Below are 22139 nucleotides of genomic sequence, written 5' to 3'. Positions count from 1 at the left end.
ACTGTGGGGTCACGGCTTCCTATCATTCTTATTACACTGCGGGGTCACAGCTTCCTATCATTCTTATTACACTGCGGGGTCACAGCTTCCTATCATTCTTATTACACTGCGGGGTCACAGCTTCCTCTCATTCTTATTACACTGCAGGGTCACAGCTTCCTATCATTCTTATTACACTGCGGGGTCACAGCTTCCTATCATTCTTATTACACTGCGGGGTCACAGCTTCCTCTCATTCTTATTACACTGTGGTGTCACAGCTTCCTATCATTCTTATTACACTGCAGGGTCACAGCTTCCTCTCATTCTTATTACACTGCGGGGTCACAGCTTCCTCTCATTCTTATAATACTCCGGGGTCACAGCTTCCTCTCATTCTTATTACACTGCGTGATCACAGCTTCCTCTCATTCTTATTACACTGTGGGATCACAGCTTCCTATCATTCTTATTACACTGCCTGATCACAGCTTCCTCTCATTCTTATTACACTGCGGGGTCACAGCTTCCTATCATTCTTATTACACAGCAGGGTCACAGATTCCTCTCATTCTTATTACACTGTGGGGTCACAGCTTCCTATTCTTATTACACTGCGGGGTCACAGCTTCCTCTCATTCTTATTACACTGTGGGGTCACAGCTTCCTATCATTCTTATTACACTGTGGGGTCACAGCTTCCTCTCATTCTTATTACACTATGGGGTCACAGCTTCCTCTCATTCTTATTACACTGCGTGATCACAGCTTCCTATCATTCTTATTACACTGCGGGGTCAAAGCTTCCTCTCATTCTTACCACACTGTGGGGTCAAAGCTTCCTCTCAATCTTATAACACTGCGGGGTCACAGCTTCCTCTCATTCTTATTACACTGTGGGGTCACAGCTTCCTATCATTCTTATTACACTGTGGGGTCACAGCTTCCTATCATTCTTATTACACTGCGGGGTCACAGCTTCCTATCATACTTTTTACACTGTGGGGTCACGGCTTCCTATCATTCTTATTACACTGTGGGGTCACAGCTTCCTATCATTCTTATTACACTGCAGGGTCACAGCTTCCTATCATTCTTATTACACTGCGGGGTCACAGCTTCCTATCATTCTTATTACACTGTGGTGTCACAGCTTCCTATCATTCTTATTACACTGCGGGGTCACAGCTTCCTCTCATTCTTATTACACTGCAGGGTCACAGCTTCCTATCATTCTTATTACACTGCGGGGTCACAGCTTCCTATCATTCTTATTACACTGCGGGGTCACAGCTTCCTCTCATTCTTATTACACTGTGGTGTCACAGCTTCCTATCATTCTTATTACACTGCAGGGTCACAGCTTCCTCTCATTCTTATTACACTGCGGGGTCACAGCTTCCTCTCATTCTTATAATACTCCGGGGTCACAGCTTCCTCTCATTCTTATTACACTGCGTGATCACAGCTTCCTCTCATTCTTATTACACTGTGGGATCACAGCTTCCTATCATTCTTATTACACTGCCTGATCACAGCTTCCTCTCATTCTTATTACACTGCGGGGTCACAGCTTCCTATCATTCTTATTACACAGCAGGGTCACAGATTCCTCTCATTCTTATTACACTGTGGGGTCACAGCTTCCTATTCTTATTACACTGCGGGGTCACAGCTTCCTCTCATTCTTATTACACTGTGGGGTCACAGCTTCCTATCATTCTTATTACACTGTGGGGTCACAGCTTCCTCTCATTCTTATTACACTATGGGGTCACAGCTTCCTCTCATTCTTATTACACTGCGTGATCACAGCTTCCTATCATTCTTATTACACTGCGGGGTCAAAGCTTCCTCTCATTCTTACCACACTGTGGGGTCAAAGCTTCCTCTCAATCTTATAACACTGCGGGGTCACAGCTTCCTCTCATTCTTATTACACTGTGGGGTCACAGCTTCCTATCATTCTTATTACACTGTGGGGTCACAGCTTCCTATCATTCTTATTACACTGCGGGGTCACAGCTTCCTATCATACTTTTTACACTGTGGGGTCACGGCTTCCTATCATTCTTATTACACTGTGGGGTCACAGCTTCCTATCATTCTTATTACACTGCAGGGTCACAGCTTCCTATCATTCTTATTACACTGCGGGGTCACAGCTTCCTATCATTCTTATTACACTGTGGTGTCACAGCTTCCTATCATTCTTATTACACTGCGGGGTCACAGCTTCCTCTCATTCTTATTACACTGCAGGGTCACAGCTTCCTATCATTCTTATTACACTGCGGGGTCACAGCTTCCTATCATTCTTATTACACTGCGGGGTCACAGCTTCCTCTCATTCTTATTACACTGTGGTGTCACAGCTTCCTATCATTCTTATTACACTGCAGGGTCACAGCTTCCTCTCATTCTTATTACACTGCGGGGTCACAGCTTCCTCTCATTCTTATAATACTCCGGGGTCACAGCTTCCTCTCATTCTTATTACACTGCGTGATCACAGCTTCCTCTCATTCTTATTACACTGTGGGATCACAGCTTCCTATCATTCTTATTACACTGCCTGATCACAGCTTCCTCTCATTCTTATTACACTGCGGGGTCACAGCTTCCTATCATTCTTATTACACAGCAGGGTCACAGATTCCTCTCATTCTTATTACACTGTGGGGTCACAGCTTCCTATTCTTATTACACTGCGGGGTCACAGCTTCCTCTCATTCTTATTACACTGTGGGGTCACAGCTTCCTATCATTCTTATTACACTGTGGGGTCACAGCTTCCTCTCATTCTTATTACACTATGGGGTCACAGCTTCCTCTCATTCTTATTACACTGCGTGATCACAGCTTCCTATCATTCTTATTACACTGCGGGGTCAAAGCTTCCTCTCATTCTTACCACACTGTGGGGTCAAAGCTTCCTCTCAATCTTATAACACTGCGGGGTCACAGCTTCCTCTCATTCTTATTACACTGTGGGGTCACAGCTTCCTATCATTCTTATTACACTGTGGGGTCACAGCTTCCTATCATTCTTATTACACTGCGGGGTCACAGCTTCCTATCATACTTTTTACACTGTGGGGTCACGGCTTCCTATCATTCTTATTACACTGTGGGGTCACAGCTTCCTATCATTCTTATTACACTGCAGGGTCACAGCTTCCTATCATTCTTATTACACTGCGGGGTCACAGCTTCCTATCATTCTTATTACACTGTGGTGTCACAGCTTCCTATCATTCTTATTACACTGCGGGGTCACAGCTTCCTCTCATTCTTATTACACTGCGGGGTCACAGCTTCCTATCATTCTTATTACACTTTGGGGTCACAGCTTCCTATCATTCTTATAACACTGTGGGGTCACAGCTTCCTATCATTCTTATTACACTGTGGGGTCACAGCTTCCTATCATTCTTATTACACTGCGGGGTCACAGCTTCCTATCATTCTTTTTACACTGTGGGGTCACAGCTTCCTATCATTCTTATTACACTGTGGGGTCACAGCTTCCTCTCATTCTTATTACACTGCGGGGTCACAGCTTCCTCTCATTCTTATTACACTGTGGGGTCACAGCTTCCTCTCATTCTTATTACACTGTGGGGTCACAGCTTCCTCTCATTCTTATTACACTGTGGGGTCACAGCTTCCTCTCATTCTTATTACACTGCAGGGTCACAGCTTCCTCTGATTCTTATTACACTGCGGGGTCACAGCTTCCTCTCATTCTTATGATACTCCGGGGTCACAGCTTCCTCTCATTCTTATTACACTGCGTGATCACAGCTTCCTCTCATTCTTATTACACTGTGGGATCACAGCTTCCTATCATTCTTATTACACTGCCTGATCACAGCTTCCTCTAATTCTTATTACACTGTGGGGTCACAGCTTCCTATCATTCTTATTACACAGCAGGGTCACAGATTCCTCTCATTCTTATTACACTGTGGGGTCACAGCTTCCTATTCTTATTACACTGCGGGGTCACAGCTTCCTCTCATTCTTATTACACTGTGGGGTCACAGCTTCCTATCATTCTTATTACACTGTGGGGTCACAGCTTCCTCTCATTCTTATTACACTATGGGGTCACAGCTTCCTCTCATTCTTATTACAGTGCGTGATCACAGCTTCCTATCATTCTTATTACACTGCGGGGTCAAAGCTTCCTCTCATTCTTACCACACTGTGGGGTCAAAGCTTCCTCTCAATCTTATTACACTGCGGGGTCACAGCTTCCTCTCATTCTTATTACACTGTGGGGTCACAGCTTCCTATCATTCTTATTACACTGTGGGGTCACAGCTTCCTATCATTCTTATTACACTGCGGGGTCACAGCTTCCTATCATTCTTATTACACTGTGGGGTCACAGCTTCCTATCATTCTTATTACACTGTGGGGTCACAGCTTCCTCTCATTCTTATTACACTGCAGGGTCAGAGCTTCCTCTCATTCTTATTACACTGTGGGGTCACAGCTTCCTCTCATTCTTATTACACTGCGGGGTCACAGCTTCCTCTCATTCTTATAATAATCCGGGGTCACAGCTTCCTCTAATTGTTATAATACTCCGGGGTCACAGCTTCCTCTAATTCTTATTACACTGTGGGGTCACAGCTTCCTCTCATTCTTATCACACTGTGGGGTCACAGCTTCATCTCATTCTTATTACACTGCGGGGTCACAGCTTCATCTCATTCTTATCACACTGCGGGGTCACAGCTTCCTCTCATTCTTATTACACTGCGTGGTCACAGCTTCCTCTCATTCTTATTACACTGCAGGGTCACAGCTTCCTCTCATTCTTATTACACTGCGGGTTCACAGCTTCCTCTCATTCTTATTACACTGCAGGGTCACAGCTTCCTCTCATTCTTATTACACTGCGGGGTCACAGCTTCCTCTCATTCTTATAATACTCCGGGGTCACAGCTTCCTATCATTCTTATTACACTGCGTGGTCACAGCTTCCTATCATTCTTATTACACTGTGGGGTCCCAGCTTCCTCTCATTCTTATTACACTGCGTGGTCACAGCATCCTCTCATTCTTATTACACTGCAGGGTCCCAGCTTCCTCTCATTCTTATTACACTGCAGGGTCACAGCTTCCTATCATTCTTATTACACGGCAGGGTCACAGCTTCCTCTCATTCTTATTACACTGCAGGGTCACAGCTTCCTCTCATTCTTATTACACTGCGGGGTCACAGCTTCCTCTCATTCTTATAATACTCCGGGGTCACAGCTTCCTCTCATTCTTATTACACTGCAGGGTCACAGTTTCCTCTCATTCTTATTACACTGCGTGATCACAGCTTCCTATCATTCTTATTACACTGCGTGATCACAGCTTCCTCTCATTCTTATAACACTGTGGGGTCACAGCTTCCTCTCATTCTTATTACACTGTGGGGTCACAGCTTCCTCTCATTCTTATTACATTGCGGGGTCACAGCTTCCTCTCATTCTTATTACACTGTGGGGTCACAGTTTCCTCTCATTCTTATAATACTCCGGGGTCACAGCTTCCTCTCATTCTTATTAAACTGCAGGGTCACAGCTTCCTCTCATTCTTATTACACTGCAGGGTCACAGTTTCCTCTCATTCTTATAATATTCTGTGGTCACAGCTTCCTCTCATTCTTATTACACTGCGGGGTCACAGCTTCCTATCGTTCTTATTACACTGCAGGGTCACAGCTTCCTCTCATTCTTATTACACTGCAGGGTCACAGCTTCCTCTCATTCTTATTACACTGTGGGGTCACAGCTTCCTCTCATTCTTATTACACTGTGGGGTCACAGCTTCCTCTCATTCTTATTACACTGCGGGGTCACAGCTTCTTCTCATTCTTATTACACTGCAGGGTCACAGCTTCCTCTCATTCTTATAATACTCCGGGGTCACAGCTTCCTCTCATTCTTATAATACTCCGGGGTCACAGCTTCCTCCCATTTTTATTACACTGCAGGGTCACAGCTTCCTATCATTCTTATTACACTGTGGGGTCACAGCTTCCTCTCATTCTTATAATACTCCGGGGTCACAGCTTCCTCTCATTCTTATTACACTGCGGGGTCACAGCTTCCTCTCATTCTTATTACACTGCGGGGTCACAGCTTCCTCTCATTCTTATAATACTCCGGGGTCACAGCTTCCTCTCATTCTTATTACACTGCGGGGTCACAGCTTCCTATCATTCTTATAATACTCCGGGGTCACAGCTTCCTCTCATTCTTATAATACTCCGGGGTCACAGCTTCCTCTCATTCTTATTACACTGCAGGGTCACAGCTTCCTCTCATTCTTATTACACTGCAGGGTCACAGCTTCCTCTCATTCTTATTACACTGCGGGGTCACAGCTTCCTCTCATTCTTATTAAACTGCAGGGTCACAGCTTCCTCTCATTCTTATTACACTGTGGGGTCACAGCTTCCTCTCATTCTTATCACACTGTGGGGTCACAGCTTCCTCTCATTCTTATAATACTCCGGGGTCACAGCTTCCTCTCATTCTTATTACACTGCGGGGGCACAGCTTCCTCTCATTCTTATTACACTGCGGGGTCACAGCTTCCTCTCATTCTTATTACACTGCGGGGTCACAGCTTCCTCTCATTCTTATTACACTGCGGGGTCACAGCTTCCTCTCATTCTTATCACACTGTGGGGTCACAGCTTCCTATCATTCTTATTACACTGTGGGGTCACAGCTTCCTCTCATTCTTATAATACTCCAGGGTCACAGCTTCCTCTCATTCTTATTACACTGCGGGGTCACAGCTTCCTCTCATTCTTATTACACTGTGTGGTCACAGCTTCCTCTCATTCTTATAATACTCCAGGGTCACAGCTTCCTCTCATTCTTATTACACTGCAGGGTCACAGCTTCCTATCATTCTTATTACACTGCGGGGTCACAGCTTCCTCTCATTCTTATTACACTGCAGGGTCACAGCTTCCTCTCATTCTTATAATACTCCGGGGTCACAGCTTCCTCTCATTCTTATAATACTCGGGGGTCACAGCTTCCTATTATTCTTATTACACTGTGGGGTCACAGCTTCCTCTCATTCTTATTACACTGTGGGGTCACAGCTTCCTCTCATTCTTATTACACTGCAGGGTCACAGCTTCCTCTGATTCTTATTACACTGCGGGGTCACAGCTTCCTCTCATTCTTATGATACTCCGGGGTCACAGCTTCCTCTCATTCTTATTACACTGTGGGATCACAGCTTCCTATCATTCTTATTACACTGCCTGATCACAGCTTCCTCTAATTCTTATTACACTGTGGGGTCACAGCTTCCTATCATTCTTATTACACAGCAGGGTCACAGATTCCTCTCATTCTTATGACACTGTGGGGTCACAGCTTCCTATTCTTATTACACTGCGGGGTCACAGCTTCCTCTCATTCTTATTACACTGTGGGGTCACAGCTTCCTATCATTCTTATTACACTGTGGGGTCACAGCTTCCTCTCATTCTTATTACACTATGGGGTCACAGCTTCCTCTCATTCTTATTACACTGCGTGATCACAGCTTCCTATCATTCTTATTACACTGCGGGGTCAAAGCTTCCTCTCATTCTTACCACACTGTGGGGTCAAAGCTTCCTCTCAATCTTATTACACTGCGGGGTCACAGCTTCCTCTCATTCTTATTACACTGTGGGGTCACAGCTTCCTATCATTCTTATTACACTGTGGGGTCACAGCTTCCTATCATTCTTATTACACTGCGGGGTCACAGCTTCCTATCATTCTTATTACACTGTGGGGTCACAGCTTCCTCTCATTCTTATAATACTCCGGGGTCACAGCTTCCTCTCATTCTTATAATATTCGGGGGTCACAGCTTCCTATTATTCTTATTACACTGCGGGGTCACAACTTCCTATTATTCTTATAATACTCTGGGGTCAGAGCTTCCTAGCATTCTTATTACACTGCGGGGTAACAGCTTCCTCTCATTCTTATAATACTCCGGGGTCACAGCTTCCTCTCATTCTTATTACACTGCAGGGTCACAGCTTCCTCTCATTCTTATAATACTCCGGGGTCACAGCTTCCTCTCATTCTTATAATACTCGGGGGTCACAGCTTCCTATTATTCTTATTACACTGCGGGGTCACAACTTCCTATTATTCTTATTAGACTCGGGGGGTCACAGCTTCCTATCATTCTTATTACACTGTGGGGTCACCACTTACTATCATTCTTATTACACTGCAGGGTCACCGCTTCCTATCATTTTTATTACACTGCGGGGTCACCGCTTCCTATCATTCTTATTACACTGTGGGGTCACAGCTTCCTCTCATTCTTATAATACTCCGGGGTCACAGCTTCCTATCATTCTTATAATACTCCGGGGTCACAGCTTCCTATCATTCTTATTACACTGCGGGGGTCACAGCTTCCTCTCATTCTTATTACAATGTGGGGTCACAGCTTCCTCTCATTCTTATAATACTCCGGGGTCAGAGCTTCCTCTCATTCTTATAATACTCCGGGTCACAGCTTCCTCTCATTCTTATTACACTGCGGGGTCACAGCTTCCTCTCATTCTTATTACACTGTGGGGTCACAGCTTCCTCTCATTCTTATTACACTTTGGGGTCACAGCTTCCTCTCATTCTTATTACACTGCGTGGTCACAGCTTCCTCTCATTCTTATTACACTGTGGGGTCACAGCTTCCTCTCATTCTTATTACACTGTGGGGTCACAGCTTCCTCTCATTCTTATTACACTTTGGGGTCACAGCTTCCTCTCATTCTTATTACACTGCGTGGTCACAGCTTCCTATCATTCTTATTACACTGTGGGGTCACAGCTTCCTCTCATTCTTATTATACTGCGGGGTCACAGCTTCCTCTCATTCTTATTACACTGCGGGGTCACAGCTTCCTCTCATTCTTATTACACTGTGGGGTCACAGCTTCCTCTCATTCTTGTTACAATGTGGGGTCACAGCTTCCTCCTATTGTTATAATACTCTGGGGTCACAGCTTCCTCTCATTCTTATTACACTGTGGGGTCACAGCTTCCTATCATTCTTATTACACTGTAGGGTCACAGCTTCCTATCATTCTTATTACACTGTAGGGTCACAGCTTCCTCTCATTCTTATTACACTGTAGGGTCACAGCTTCCTCTCATTCTTATTACACTGCGGGGCCACAGCTTCCTCTCATTCTTATAATATTCCGGGGTCACAGCTTCCTCTCATTCTTAATACTCGGGGGTTACAGCTTCCTATTATTCTTATTACACTGCGGGGTCACAGCTTCCTATCATTCTTATTAGAGACGGGGGTCACAGCTTCCTATCATTCTTATTACACTGCAGGGTCACAGCTTCCTATCATTCTTATAATACTCCGGGGTCACAGCTTCCTATCATTCTTATTACACTGCGGGGTCACTGCTTCCTATCATTCTTATAATACTCCGGGGTCACAGCTTCCTATCATTCTTAATACTCAGGGGTTACAGCTTCCTATTATTCTTATTACACTGCGGGGTCACAGCTTCCTATCATTCTTATTAGACACGGGGGTCACAGCTTCCTATCATTCTTATTAGACACGGGGGTCACAGCTTCCTATCATTCTTATTACACTGCAGGGTCACAGCTTCCTATCATTCTTATTACACTGCGGGGTCACAGCTTCCTATCATTCTTATTAGACACGGGGGTCACAGCTTCCTATCATTCTTATTACACTGCAGGGTCACAGCTTCCTATCATTCTTATAATACTCCGGGGTCACAGCTTCCTATCATTCTTATTACACTGCAGGGTCACAGATTCCTATTATTCTTATAATGCTTTGTCTTTTTCCATGTAGACTGTAAGCTCTGTGGACCAGTGTGTTGAGTGTGTCGATCTGGTTGGGATTTGTATTAGGGATCGACCGATTATCGGTACGGCCGATATTATCGGCCGATAATCACGATTTTGGGCATTATCGGTATCGGCAACTACCTTGCCGATAAGCCGATAATGCCCCGCCCCCCGCACCGCCACTGCCCCCCGACCCGCCGCACCGCGACCGCCCCCCCTGACCCACCGCACCGCGTTTCACCCCCCACCGTAGTGCTGGGCGGTATACCGGTATGGATTTTTGCCCATACCGCTATACCGGTCAGGCCCCTCCCCCACCCTCCGAGTCAATAAAAAAAATTAAACTTACCCGTAATGGGGGTGGTCCGGGCCATCCATCCTTCCTGTAGTGTCCGGCGGCATTCCGGGTGGAAGGTGAACCGGTCCGGGCTGTCCTCCGGGGGTCCTCTTCTCCACTCCGGGCAGGCTCCGGCCTAGTACGCTGCATAGACGCCGCTACGCCGTGACGTCAGGTGCCTTGCTGCGCACGGGCGTCACTGCGCAGCGGCGTCTATGCTGCGTTACTAGGCCGGAGCCTGCCCGGAGTGGAGAAGAGGACCCCCGGAGAAGAAGGACAGTCTGGACCGGTTCACCCTCCACCCGGAATACCGCCGGACACTACAGGAAGGATGGCCTGTACCACCCTGACAGGTAGAGGGAGAGAAGCGGGGGGTGGCGGCAGCGGCGGCCTATGGCACCGCAAAAGCCACTGCAGTGCATTGATTTAAAGCGCCCGCTTTAAATCAATGATCTGCAGCTGTGTCGCGGGGGGGGGGGGGGGGGGATAAATAGCCGATAACTTATATCGGTATAAGTTATCGGCTATCGGCCCTAACCTCAACAGATTATGGGTATCGGCCCTAAAAAAACGATATCGGTCGATCCCTAATTTGTATCATTGTGGGAGAGGGGCAGCAGGGCCCCAGAATGTATGTGCTATAGGATGGAATGCTGATCCTATGTGGCCCCTGTAGGGCTGGTGTAATCTCTCACACCGCACTCATTGGGGGAGCATTATTGTGTCGCCAAACTACAAAGTCTCCGCAATGTAATATGGAGGGTCCGAGTGGGAGAGGCAGCTCTGACATTAATCTTCACAATGAGGATAAACCCTGGAATGTAATCAGAGGAATTAACCCCTGCAGGGTCCCCATCATCGACCCGAGGACCAATTTCATCATAATTTACCCATAATGCAGTGTGAGGGATCACAGCAAACTGAATGGGATGTGACTTGGGGGGGGGGGGAGGGGACACACACACACAAATCCCAAGTGCTGCTGGGAATCTACATGTATTCCAGCCATCTGGAGGGTCCTGGCCCGTGTGGCCCCCACCGCGCAGGAGACACGAATCCACAATATAAATGCATCATCTCCATAAGGACAATGATACAGACGGCGCCACAGATCCGGGAAACCTCAAAGTAAACAGACGTAGAAAAACAACAAGCATCCAGAAACTTCTCTATAAAAGGAAAAATCCGAGCAATAAATAAGAAGACGACAGCGCCGAACTACAAGACACATCACACCTGGCACCAACAAGATGAGGACCATGACAGAGCCAAGGCAGAGGGGAGCCTTGAGGACCCCCACAACTGCGTCTCAGACCAACACTATCTGTCAATCTGCAGGGGTTTACATTGTTTCGCAAAGATAGAATGAACAGAAAAGGTGGTGGAGTCTGTCTGTATGTAAGAAGTGGTATGAAAGTCAGTGTGAACGATGCCATAGTGTGTGATGATTCTGAGGATGTGGAATCATTGTGGGTAGAATTAAAAAAGGAGGGAAATACAGAAAAATAGTATTTGGTGTAATCTACAGACCCCCTAATATCACTGAAGAGATAGAAGGTCGGCTGTATAAACAAATAGAGAGGCCGCCCGGGCAGGTACAGTGGTAATAATGGGAGATTATAACTATCCAGATATAGATCGGGGTCGGGGGCTGGCTAAAACTACAAAGGGGCGACAATTCCTAAATTTATTGCAGGATAATTTTATGGGCCAGTTTGTGGAGGACCCAACAAGAAGTGATGCCTTGTGGGATCTGATCATTTCCAACAACGCAGAGCTGGTTGGTAATGTAACTGTGCGGGAAAACCTTGGTAATAACGACCACAATATAGTTACTTTTCACTTAAAATGTAGAAAACAAAGACAGACGGAGAAGGCAAAAACATATAACTTTAAAAAGGCAAATTTCCCTGGGCTGAGATCTGCCCTACAGGACATAGACTGGGGGAGGGGTTCTCAAATACTGATACAGAAGGGAAATGGGACATCTTTATATCAACTCTAAATAACTATACAGCTAAATATATACCAAAGGGAAACAAATATAAACCATTAAAACTAAATCCTACATGGCTGACAAATGATGTTAAAAGAGCAATAAACAACAAAAAAATAGCCTTCAAAAAATACAAATCTGATGGGTCAGCGATAACATTTATACAGTACAAGGAGCTTAATAAAATCTGTAAAAATGTAATAAAAACTGCAAAAATTCTAAATGAGAGACAGGTGGCCAAAGAAAGCAAAACTAATCCTAAATATTTTTTTAGATATATAAATGCAAAAAAAACAAGGACAGAGCATGTAGGACCCCTTAATAATGATAATGGGGAGGTTGTCACAGGCGATAAAGAGAAGGCGGAGCTACTGAATGGGTTCTTTAGTTCTGTATATACTATGGAAGAAGGAGCTGACATTGGACAGGTCAGTGCTGGTAACACATCATGTACAGGTCAGTGCTGGTAACACATCATGTACAGGTCAGTGCTGGTAACACATCATGTACAGGTCAGTGCTGGTAACACATCATGTACAGGTCAGTGCTGGTAACACATCATGTAATGTACTGAACTGGCTTAATGTAGAAATGGTACAAGGTAAGTTAAGTAATATAAATGTAAGCAAATCTCCAGGACCGGATGGACTACACCCAAGAGTTCTTAGAGAGGTAAGTTCAGTAATATCTGTACCCCTGTTCATGATATTTAGAGATTCTCTGGTGTCTGGTATTGTGCCAAGAGACTGGTGCAAGGCAAATGTGGTGCCAATCTTCAAAAAGGGCTCTAGGTCTTCCCCAGGAAACTATAGACCGGTAAGTTTAACGTGCATTGTGGGTAAATTGTTTGAAGGACTTCTAAGGGATTACATACAGGAAAACATAGGGGATAATAGTATTATAAGTGATAGCCAGCATGGGTTTACTAAGGAGAGAAGTTGTCAAACCAATCTAATTTGCTTTTATGAAGAAGTGAGTAGAAGCCTTGACAGAGGAATGGCTGTGGATATAGAGGGGGGCTGTGTATATAGAGGGGGGATGTGTATATAGAGGAATGGCTGTGTATATAGAGGAATGGCTGTGTATATAGAGGAATGGCTGTGGATATAGTGTTTCTGGATTTTGCTAAAGCATTTGATACTGTCCCTCACAGACGTCTGACAGGTAAGTTAAGGTCCTTGGGCTTGGAAACTTTAGTTTGTAACTGGATTGAACACTGGCTCATGGATCGTACCCAGAGAGTGGTGGTCAATGATTCGAACTCTGATTGGTCCCCGATTATTAGTGGTGTACCCCAAGGTTCAGTACTGGGCCCACTGTTGTTTAATTTATTTATCAATGTTATAGAGGATGTTCTTTGCAGATGACACCAAGCTTTGTAGCACGGTACAGTCTATAGAGGATGTGTATAGGTTACAAGATGACTTGGATAGACTAAGTGTCTGGGCATCCACTTGGCAAATGAGGTTCAATGTGGATAAATGTAAAGTTATGCATCTGGGTACTAATAACCTGCAGCGTCGTATGTCTTAGGGGGGATTAACCCCTTAAGGACCGGAGGTTTTTCCGTTTTTGCATTTTCGTTTTTTGCTCCTTGCCTTTAAAAAATCATAACTCTTTCAAATTTACACCTAAAAATCCATATGATGGCTTATTTTTTGCGCCACCAATTCTACTTTGTAATGACGTCAGTCATTTTGCCCAAAAATCTATGGTGAAGCGGGAAAAAAAATCATTGTGCGACAAAATTGAAAAAAAAACGCTGTTTTGTAACTTTTGGGGGCTTCCGTTTCTACGTAGTACATTTTTCGGTAAAAATGACACCTGATATGTATTCTCTAGGTCCATACGATTAAAATGATACCCTACTTATATAGGTTTGATTTTGTCGGACTTTTGGAAAAAATCATAACTACATGCAGGAAAATTAATACGTTTAAAATTGTCATCTTCTGACCCCTATAACTTTTTTATTTTTCCGTGTATGGGGCGGTATGAGGGCTCATTTTTTGCGCCGTGATCTGAAGTTTTTAACGGTACCATTTTTGCATTGATAGGACTTATTGATCACTTTTTATTCATTTTTAAATGATATAAAAAGTGACCAAAAATGCACTATTTTGGACTTTGGAATTTTTTTGCGCGCACGCCATTGACCGAGCGGTTTAATTAATGATATATTTTTATAATTCGGACATTTCCGCACGCGGTGATACCACATATGTTTATTTTTATTTTTATTTACACTGTGTTTTTTTTTTTATTGGAAAAGGGGGGTGATTCAAACTTTTAATAGGGGAGGAGTTAAATGATCTTTATTCACTTTTTTTTTCACTTTTTTTTTGCAGTGTTATAGGTCCCATAGGGACCTATAACACTGCACACACTGATCTTCTATGTTGATCACTGGTTTCTCATAAGAAACCAGTGATCAACGATTCTGCCGCATGACTGCTCATGCCTGGATCTCAGGCACTGAGCAGTCATTCGGCGATCGGACAGCGAGGAGGCAGGTAGGGGCCCTCCCGCTGTCCTGTCAGCTGTTCGGGATGCCGCGATTAGCCGCGGCTATCCCGAACAGCTCGACTGAGCTAGCCGGGAACTTTCACTTTCACTTTTAGCCGCGCGGCTCAGCTTTGAGCGCGCGGCTAAAGGGTTAATAGCGCGCGGCGCCGTGATCGGCGCTGCGCGCTATTAGAGGCGGGTCCCGGCTTCACTATGACGCCGGGCCCGCCATGATATGACGCGGGGTTACTGTGTAACCCCGCGTTATATCAGAAGAGCAGGACCAATGACGTACCGGTACGTCATTGGTCCTTAAGGGGTTAAACTAGCAGAGTCACTGGTAGAGAAGGATCTGGGTGTACTTGTAGATCACAGACTACAGAATAGCATGCAATGTCAGGCTGCTGCTTCCAAGGCCGGCAGGATATTGTCATGTATAAAAAGAGGCCTGGACTCAAGGGACAGGGACATAATACTCCCCCTTTATAAAGCATTGGTACAGTCTATAGTGTATAATACTCCCCCTTTATAAAGCATTGGTACGGCCTCACCTGGAATATGCTGGTCAGTTTTGGTCACCTGTCCATAAAAGGGGCACTGTGGAGCGGGAAAGGGTGCAGAGACACGTGACTAAACTAATATGGGGCATGGAACATCTTAGCTATGAGGAGCGATTAAAGGAGTTACAATTGTTTAGTCTTGAGAAGAGACGTTTAAGGGGGGATATGATAAACGTATATAAGTATATTAATGGCCCATACAAAAAATATGGAGAAAAACTGTTCCAGGTTAAACCCCCCCCCCCCCCAAAGGACGAGGGGGCACTCCCTCCGTCTAGAGAAGAAAAAGTTTAGTCTCAAGGGGCAACACGCCTTCTTTACCATGAGAACTGTGAACTTATGGAACAGTCTACCTCAGGAACTGGTCACAGCTGGAAAAATTAACAGCTTTAAGACAGGATTAGATACATTCCTGGAACAAAATAACATTAATGCTTATGAAGAAATATAAAATCCCATCCTTTCCCCAATATCGCGCCACACCCCTACCCTTCAATTCCCTGGTTGAACTTGATGGACGTATGTCTTTTTTCAACCGTACTAACTATGTAACTATGTAACTATATCCAGATATAAACAACACTAGGGGCATTACCTGGCGGCCACTCGGAAATACTTCTGAATAAAGTAGCAGGTGATGACCAAGGGGACCAAGGAGATGAGGAAGATGGGGGTGACGTAGGAGATGACAGCCAGTGCGGACACACACAGCAGTGTGGAGCGGCTCAGACACTCCAGGGTGGCCGGGATATGCTGCCAGAGAAAGGATGACATAGTAAAACATCACATCAGTGGCCTCATTCACATCATGGGCCTACCAAGATGGCAGCTCCCTCAGCAGGGCAGGGCTGGACATCCACACAGTGATCCATCATACCTGATCTATGGTGTTGAAGTCTGCAGAGAAGCGGTTCAGGATGCTGCCCAGAGGAGTCGTCTCGAAAAACCTGAAAAAACAAAAATAGGTGGTAAAGAATTCACCGAAATGCGTCCGGATACCTGCCGCAGCCTGTCCCTCCTCCGCACCTCATGGGCGCCAAGATGGTGGCATTCAGGAGACTGTTGTGCAGCTTCTTGGCGACTCGCAGTCCAGTCCACTCTACAGCGATGGAGGTCGCAAGGCACATAATGATGGCCAGACAGGACAGAACACTGAACACCATGGAGTACGGAGAGTGGTCGAAACCGCGGGTCTGCAGGAAGATGATGGGAGTTCTAGTCAACATTGACATCGTCACCACATGTGGGACCAGGAACTATTAATGGGGCCCCTTCACTCTGTACCTGCCCTGTGCATAGAGACGAAGTGTTAAAAATGGCATCCGAAGTCCACTGTGCCAGCCAGTAGTCAATGGCAACCATGAGTGTGTGCTTGAGGAGCTGCGAGAAGACCAGGACCGGGAGGAGCAGGATCCCGGCCGAGCTCAGGTATTTTCCACACGCCCTCCACGGCATCTTCGCCCTCTGGTGCAGAACGGAGGACATATTGTCATCGTCATCATCGCTCTCTGAAACCTCGTCTGTGGAGGAGATGACACCGAGACATCAGCATCACAGGACAGAAGCAAGCATGGCAACATCTGGACCTGGGCACCCTCATGACGGGAACCGGGCACCCACATGACGGGACCAGGGCACCCACATGACGGGACCACAGTGCTCATACACACGAAAAGGGCATCCATGACAGGGACCAGAGTGCCTATACAAAGGACGAGGGTGCCCACGTCCAAGACTTACTTACGTCCAAAACTTACCAAGCCCAAGAAAGGTCCAGGGTGATAAATATCACTGAACTGTGTTGGTACACCCACCAGTTATTACTAAGTGCCCCTGAAGTACACCCACCAGTTATTACTAAGTGCCCCTGAAGTACACCCACCAGTTATTACTAAGTGCCCCTGAAGTACACCCACCAGTTATTACTAAGTGCCCCTGAACTACACCCACCAGTTATTACTAAGTGCCCCTGAAGTACACCCACCAGTTATTACTAAGTGCCCCTGAAGTACACCCACAAGCTATTACTAAGTGCCCCTGAAGTACACCCACAAGTTATTACTAAGTGCCCCTGAAGTACACCCACAAGTTATTACTAAGTGCCCCTGAACTACACCCACCAGTTATTACTAAGTGCCCCTGAAGTACACCCACAAGCTATTACTAAGTGCCCCTGAAGTACACCCACAAGTTATTACTAAGTGCCCCTGAAATACACCCACAAGTTATTACTAAGTGCCCCTGAAGTACACCCACCAGTTATTACTAAGTGCCCCTGAAGTACACCCACAAGTTATTACTAAGTGCCCCTGAAGTACACCCACCAGTTATTACTAAGTGCCCCTGAAGTACACCCACCAGTTATTACTAAGTGCCCCTGAAGTACACCCACCAGTTATTACTAAGTGCCCCTGAAGTACAGACACAAGTTATTGCAACACACTTGGAATTTTGCTGAATTAAAATATTAGACAATGCCCCAACATATTTCACCTCCCTAAAAAAGGCTGTCAGGGGAATGGTCATCTCTCCAAATAAATCATTATTCCTTTTCTGCATTCAGGTCCTCGTGTTGTTATCATCAGATACCAGGGCACCCACCAGAGGGACCAGAAAGCCCATCCCAGGGTACCACACTAGGGGCCAGGGTGCCTATATCCGTCACTTCCTCCTGTCCATACAGCCCACCAGCACCAGAGCGCCCTCACTCTTCCACTCACCTTCATCTTCCTCATCATCTCCCAGAAGTGTCTCCCGTGAGAACACGGGTCTATTGATGGTCTTCCTCTCCACTGGAGTCTTTGTCTCTGTGATTTCCTGCATAAGAACAAACTTAACGTGGCGGGCAGACCTGACATTACCAGGGGGCTCCTGGCACAGATATTAGATTGTAAGCTCTGCTGACACACAAACATGAAGCAATACCATCTATTAGTCTTGGGATTTGTCTTAAAGGGCCTGGGTTCTGTAAATAAGTCTGCACCCTTGTATTGTAAAATGTTCTGCAGCTTACGTCTCAGTCGCCAAAATCCTGCTGGCTTTAGATACACCATATTTATAAGGAGGCGCAATCTCACACACCGTCCCTGACGCTAGACCTAAAAATTGTCTCTGACCAATTCCTGAAGTAAATTATACTAAATCTGCTAGGCTTGTGCTAAAATGGCGACTTCTTGATACAGAGAACTAGCGTACCACGTTAATGAACCACCCCCACCTGAACATTTTAAGGATCTGTCGGTAAATAACTTCCTCAATAAATCAGTAAACTGAAGTCCTAAAAACTCCATCTTATTCAGAAGTGTCTCTGTTCCTTCTGCTGACGTCAGTATGGCGGTGTGTGATCCCCCGACGCACCTTCTCCAACTCCTGGTCCTGGCGATTCATCAGCGTCTTCCAATGCTCATACAGCTCCGGGTCCAAGGTCTGGATGTCCTTCAGAGTTCCCTCCCGCTGGATTGTCCCATCCTTCATGGCAATGATCTTTAGGACACAGGAGATGGAGTCGTATTAACAGGGAGAAGATTGTTCTAGAACCAAGGTGGAATCTCTTATCATATCCTAATAGAGAAGAGCTGCAGTAAAAAGCATGAGAGGCACACAACGCAGTCTGTAGATGAATAGAATTAGCCAATTGTATGGCCCAATAGACTAATGACCTGTGTGAGCAGCGTCACTTACCCAGTCAGCATGAGGAAGGTACTGCAGCTTGTGTGTGACCAGGACAGTGGTGGTCTTGTTGTCTCTTAGCATCTTGAGGATCCCATCCTGCATGAGATGGTCACTGAGGTGAATGTCCAGGGCAGAGAATGGGTCGTCCTAGCGGGAAGAAGGAACCCAATGATTGTTAATGTGAATGGGCATCTTGTATTATCTGGGCACCTAGTGCCGTGTGTTATCTGGGAACCTAGTGCCGTGTGTTATCTGGGAACCTAGTGCCGTGTGTTATCTGGGAACCTAGTGCCGTGTGTTATCTGAACACCTAGTGCCGTGTGTTATCTGGGAACCTAGTGCCGTGTGTTATCTGGGAACCTAGTGCCGTGTGTTATCTGGGAACCTAGTGCCGTGTGTTATCTGGGCACCTAGTGCCGTGTGTTATCTGGGAACCTAGTGCCGTGTGTTATCTGGGAACCTAGTGCCGTGTGTTATCTGGGAACCTAGTGCCGTGTGTTATCTGAACACCTAGTGCCGTGTGTTATCTGGGCACTGTATTATGGAGTGTAATTTACATCTATATACAGATCTGACCAGTCCACCAGTAAGATAGGAGGAGCAGAGTCCTACAGGCTGGAGCTCCCAGGATATTATACGTGACACAGAGCTCGTTCTGTCGTGACTATGAGGAGTGGTGCCAGGAATGATCCCTTCCCGTTGCCCCGTCCACCAATACCCCCAGATACACGGTTCACAACACAAACATATAATCTGCTCCTCATTCAGACATGTAAAGGGGGAATCATTCCCAAGGAAGTAAGAGTATCCTCAGGCAGCAAGAATGGAAAGAACCTCTTTATATGGTGCATCGAACGTGACGAAGACCGGGACAGAGATGAATTCTGGAATAAAGAGGTCTCTTCTATCAGACTGATGGACACGGAGACTGATAAATGGTCCATCCCTATTGTAGGAGTCTCATCCATCTGGAAGTGCCGTGGACTTTACTGGGTGCATTTCGAGCGATTTGGGGCTTACCAGAAAAACAACTCTTGTCTGCTGGTAGAGAGCTCTGGCAACGCTGATCCGCTGTTTCTGACCGCCTGACAGGTTAATCCCCTGAAATAAAAAGCAAAAGGTGTCTAATACTGAGCAGAAACCATAGTCACATGTCCCATCAGATCCCGACACCATAGTCACATGTCCCATCAGATCCCGACACCATAGTCACATGTCCCATCAGATCCCGACACCATAGTCACATGTCCCATCAGATCCAGACACCATAGTCACATGTCCCATCAGATCCCGACACCATAGTCACATGTCCCATCAGATCCCGACACCATAGTCACATATCCCATCAGATCCCGACACCATAGTCACATGTCCCATCAGATCCCGACACCATAGGAACATGTCCCATCAGATCCCGACACCATAGGAACATGTCCCATCAGATCCCGACACCATAGTCACATGTCCCATCAGATCCCGACACCATAGTCACATGTCCCATCAGATCCCGACACCATAGTCACCTGTCCCATCAGATCCCGACACCATAGTCACATGTCCCATCAGATCCTGACACCATAGTCACATGTCCCATCAGATCCCGACACCATAGTCACATGTCCCATCAGATCCCGACACCATAGTCACATGTCCCATCAGATCCCGACACCATAGTCACATGTCCCATCAGATCCAGACACCATAGTCACATGTCCCATCAGATCCCGACACCATAGTCACATGTCCCATCAGATCCCGACACCATAGTCACATATCCCATCAGATCCCGACACCATAGTCACATGTCCCATCAGATCCCGACACCATAGGAACATGTCCCATCAGATCCCGACACCATAGGAACATGTCCCATCAGATCCCGACACCATAGTCACATGTCCCATCAGATCCCGACACCATAGTCACATGTCCCATCAGATCCCGACACCATAGTCACCTGTCCCATCAGATCCCGACACCATAGTCACATGTCCCATCAGATCCTGACACCATAGTCACATGTCCCATGATCAGATCCTGACACCATAGTCACATGTCCTATCAGATCCGGACACCAATGGAACATGTCCCATCAGATCCCGACACCATAGTCACATGTCCCATCAGATCCAGACACCATAGTCACATGTCCCATCAGATCCTGACACCATAGTCACATGTCCCATCAGATCCCGACACCATAGTCACATGTCCCATCAGATCCCGACACCATAGTCACATGTCCCATCAGATCCCGACACCATAGTCACATGTCCCATCAGATCCCGACACCATAGTCACATGTCCCATCAGATCCAGACACCATAGTCACATGTCCCATCAGATCCCGACACCATAGTCACATGTCCCATCAGATCCCGACACCATAGTCACATATCCCATCAGATCCCGACACCATAGTCACATGTCCCATCAGATCCCGACACCATAGGAACATGTCCCATCAGATCCCGACACCATAGGAACATGTCCCATCAGATCCCGACACCATAGTCACATGTCCCATCAGATCCCGACACCATAGTCACATGTCCCATCAGATCCCGACACCATAGTCACCTGTCCCATCAGATCCCGACACCATAGTCACATGTCCCATCAGATCCTGACACCATAGTCACATGTCCCATGATCAGATCCTGACACCATAGTCACATGTCCTATCAGATCCGGACACCAATGGAACATGTCCCATCAGATCCTGACACCATAGGAACATGTAAAACTGATGATACCACAGCGCCTCATCTACTGCCCCTAGTGGCCACACTCAGGAATCACTCACCCTTTCTCCGATTTGTGTCTGATCCCCGTGCGGCAGGATGTCGATGTCTGGCTGTAGGGAGCAGGCGTCAATCACAGCTTTATATCTGTAGATACAGGTTACAGGGTTAAACTACAGACTACATGAAGCGTGCGCTCACCTGATATTCAGCAGCTGCCTACAAGGCCACAATTCACACAGGTGCATAGTACAGTTAGTAAGATGTCTTACAGTAAAGAACCAGTTCTACAGCTCCTGAAGTGACTATTCTATATAGTCACAGCTCTTACAGTAAAGAACCTGCTCCTGAGATGTCTAGTCCACAGATTATTCCCCCTGATGCAGAGCCGTACATCAGCACGGACCCCCATGGTGGACCCTTGACACGTGGCTCCTTTGTCCACGCTCTGTAGTA

The 22139-nt window shown here is 46.2% G+C and overlaps 1 protein-coding gene across 1 annotated transcript in view; it reads right to left on the bottom strand.

Annotated features, from left to right (window-relative positions):
* LOC130305904 (ATP-binding cassette sub-family C member 8-like) overlaps positions 1-21830 on the bottom strand; it is a gene marked incomplete at its 5' end in the record, with an annotated part of 52170 nt that extends 30340 nt beyond the window's left edge. Inside the window, 9 exon segments of the mRNA XM_056552041.1 lie at positions 15863-16020; positions 16145-16214; positions 16294-16460; positions 16552-16787; positions 17988-18084; positions 18625-18750; positions 18949-19086; positions 19960-20040; positions 21746-21830. Coding sequence (XP_056408016.1) covers positions 15863-16020; positions 16145-16214; positions 16294-16460; positions 16552-16787; positions 17988-18084; positions 18625-18750; positions 18949-19086; positions 19960-20040; positions 21746-21830 — 1158 coding nt within the window.
* Between the last annotated feature and the right edge of the window lie 309 nt (positions 21831-22139).

Source organism: Hyla sarda, unplaced genomic scaffold (genome assembly GCF_029499605.1).
Source record: "Hyla sarda isolate aHylSar1 unplaced genomic scaffold, aHylSar1.hap1 scaffold_1342, whole genome shotgun sequence".
Lineage (NCBI taxonomy): Eukaryota > Metazoa > Chordata > Amphibia > Anura > Hylidae > Hyla > Hyla sarda.
The sequence above is the reverse complement of the archived record's forward strand: the minus strand, read 5'-3'. Positions and strand labels throughout refer to the sequence as shown.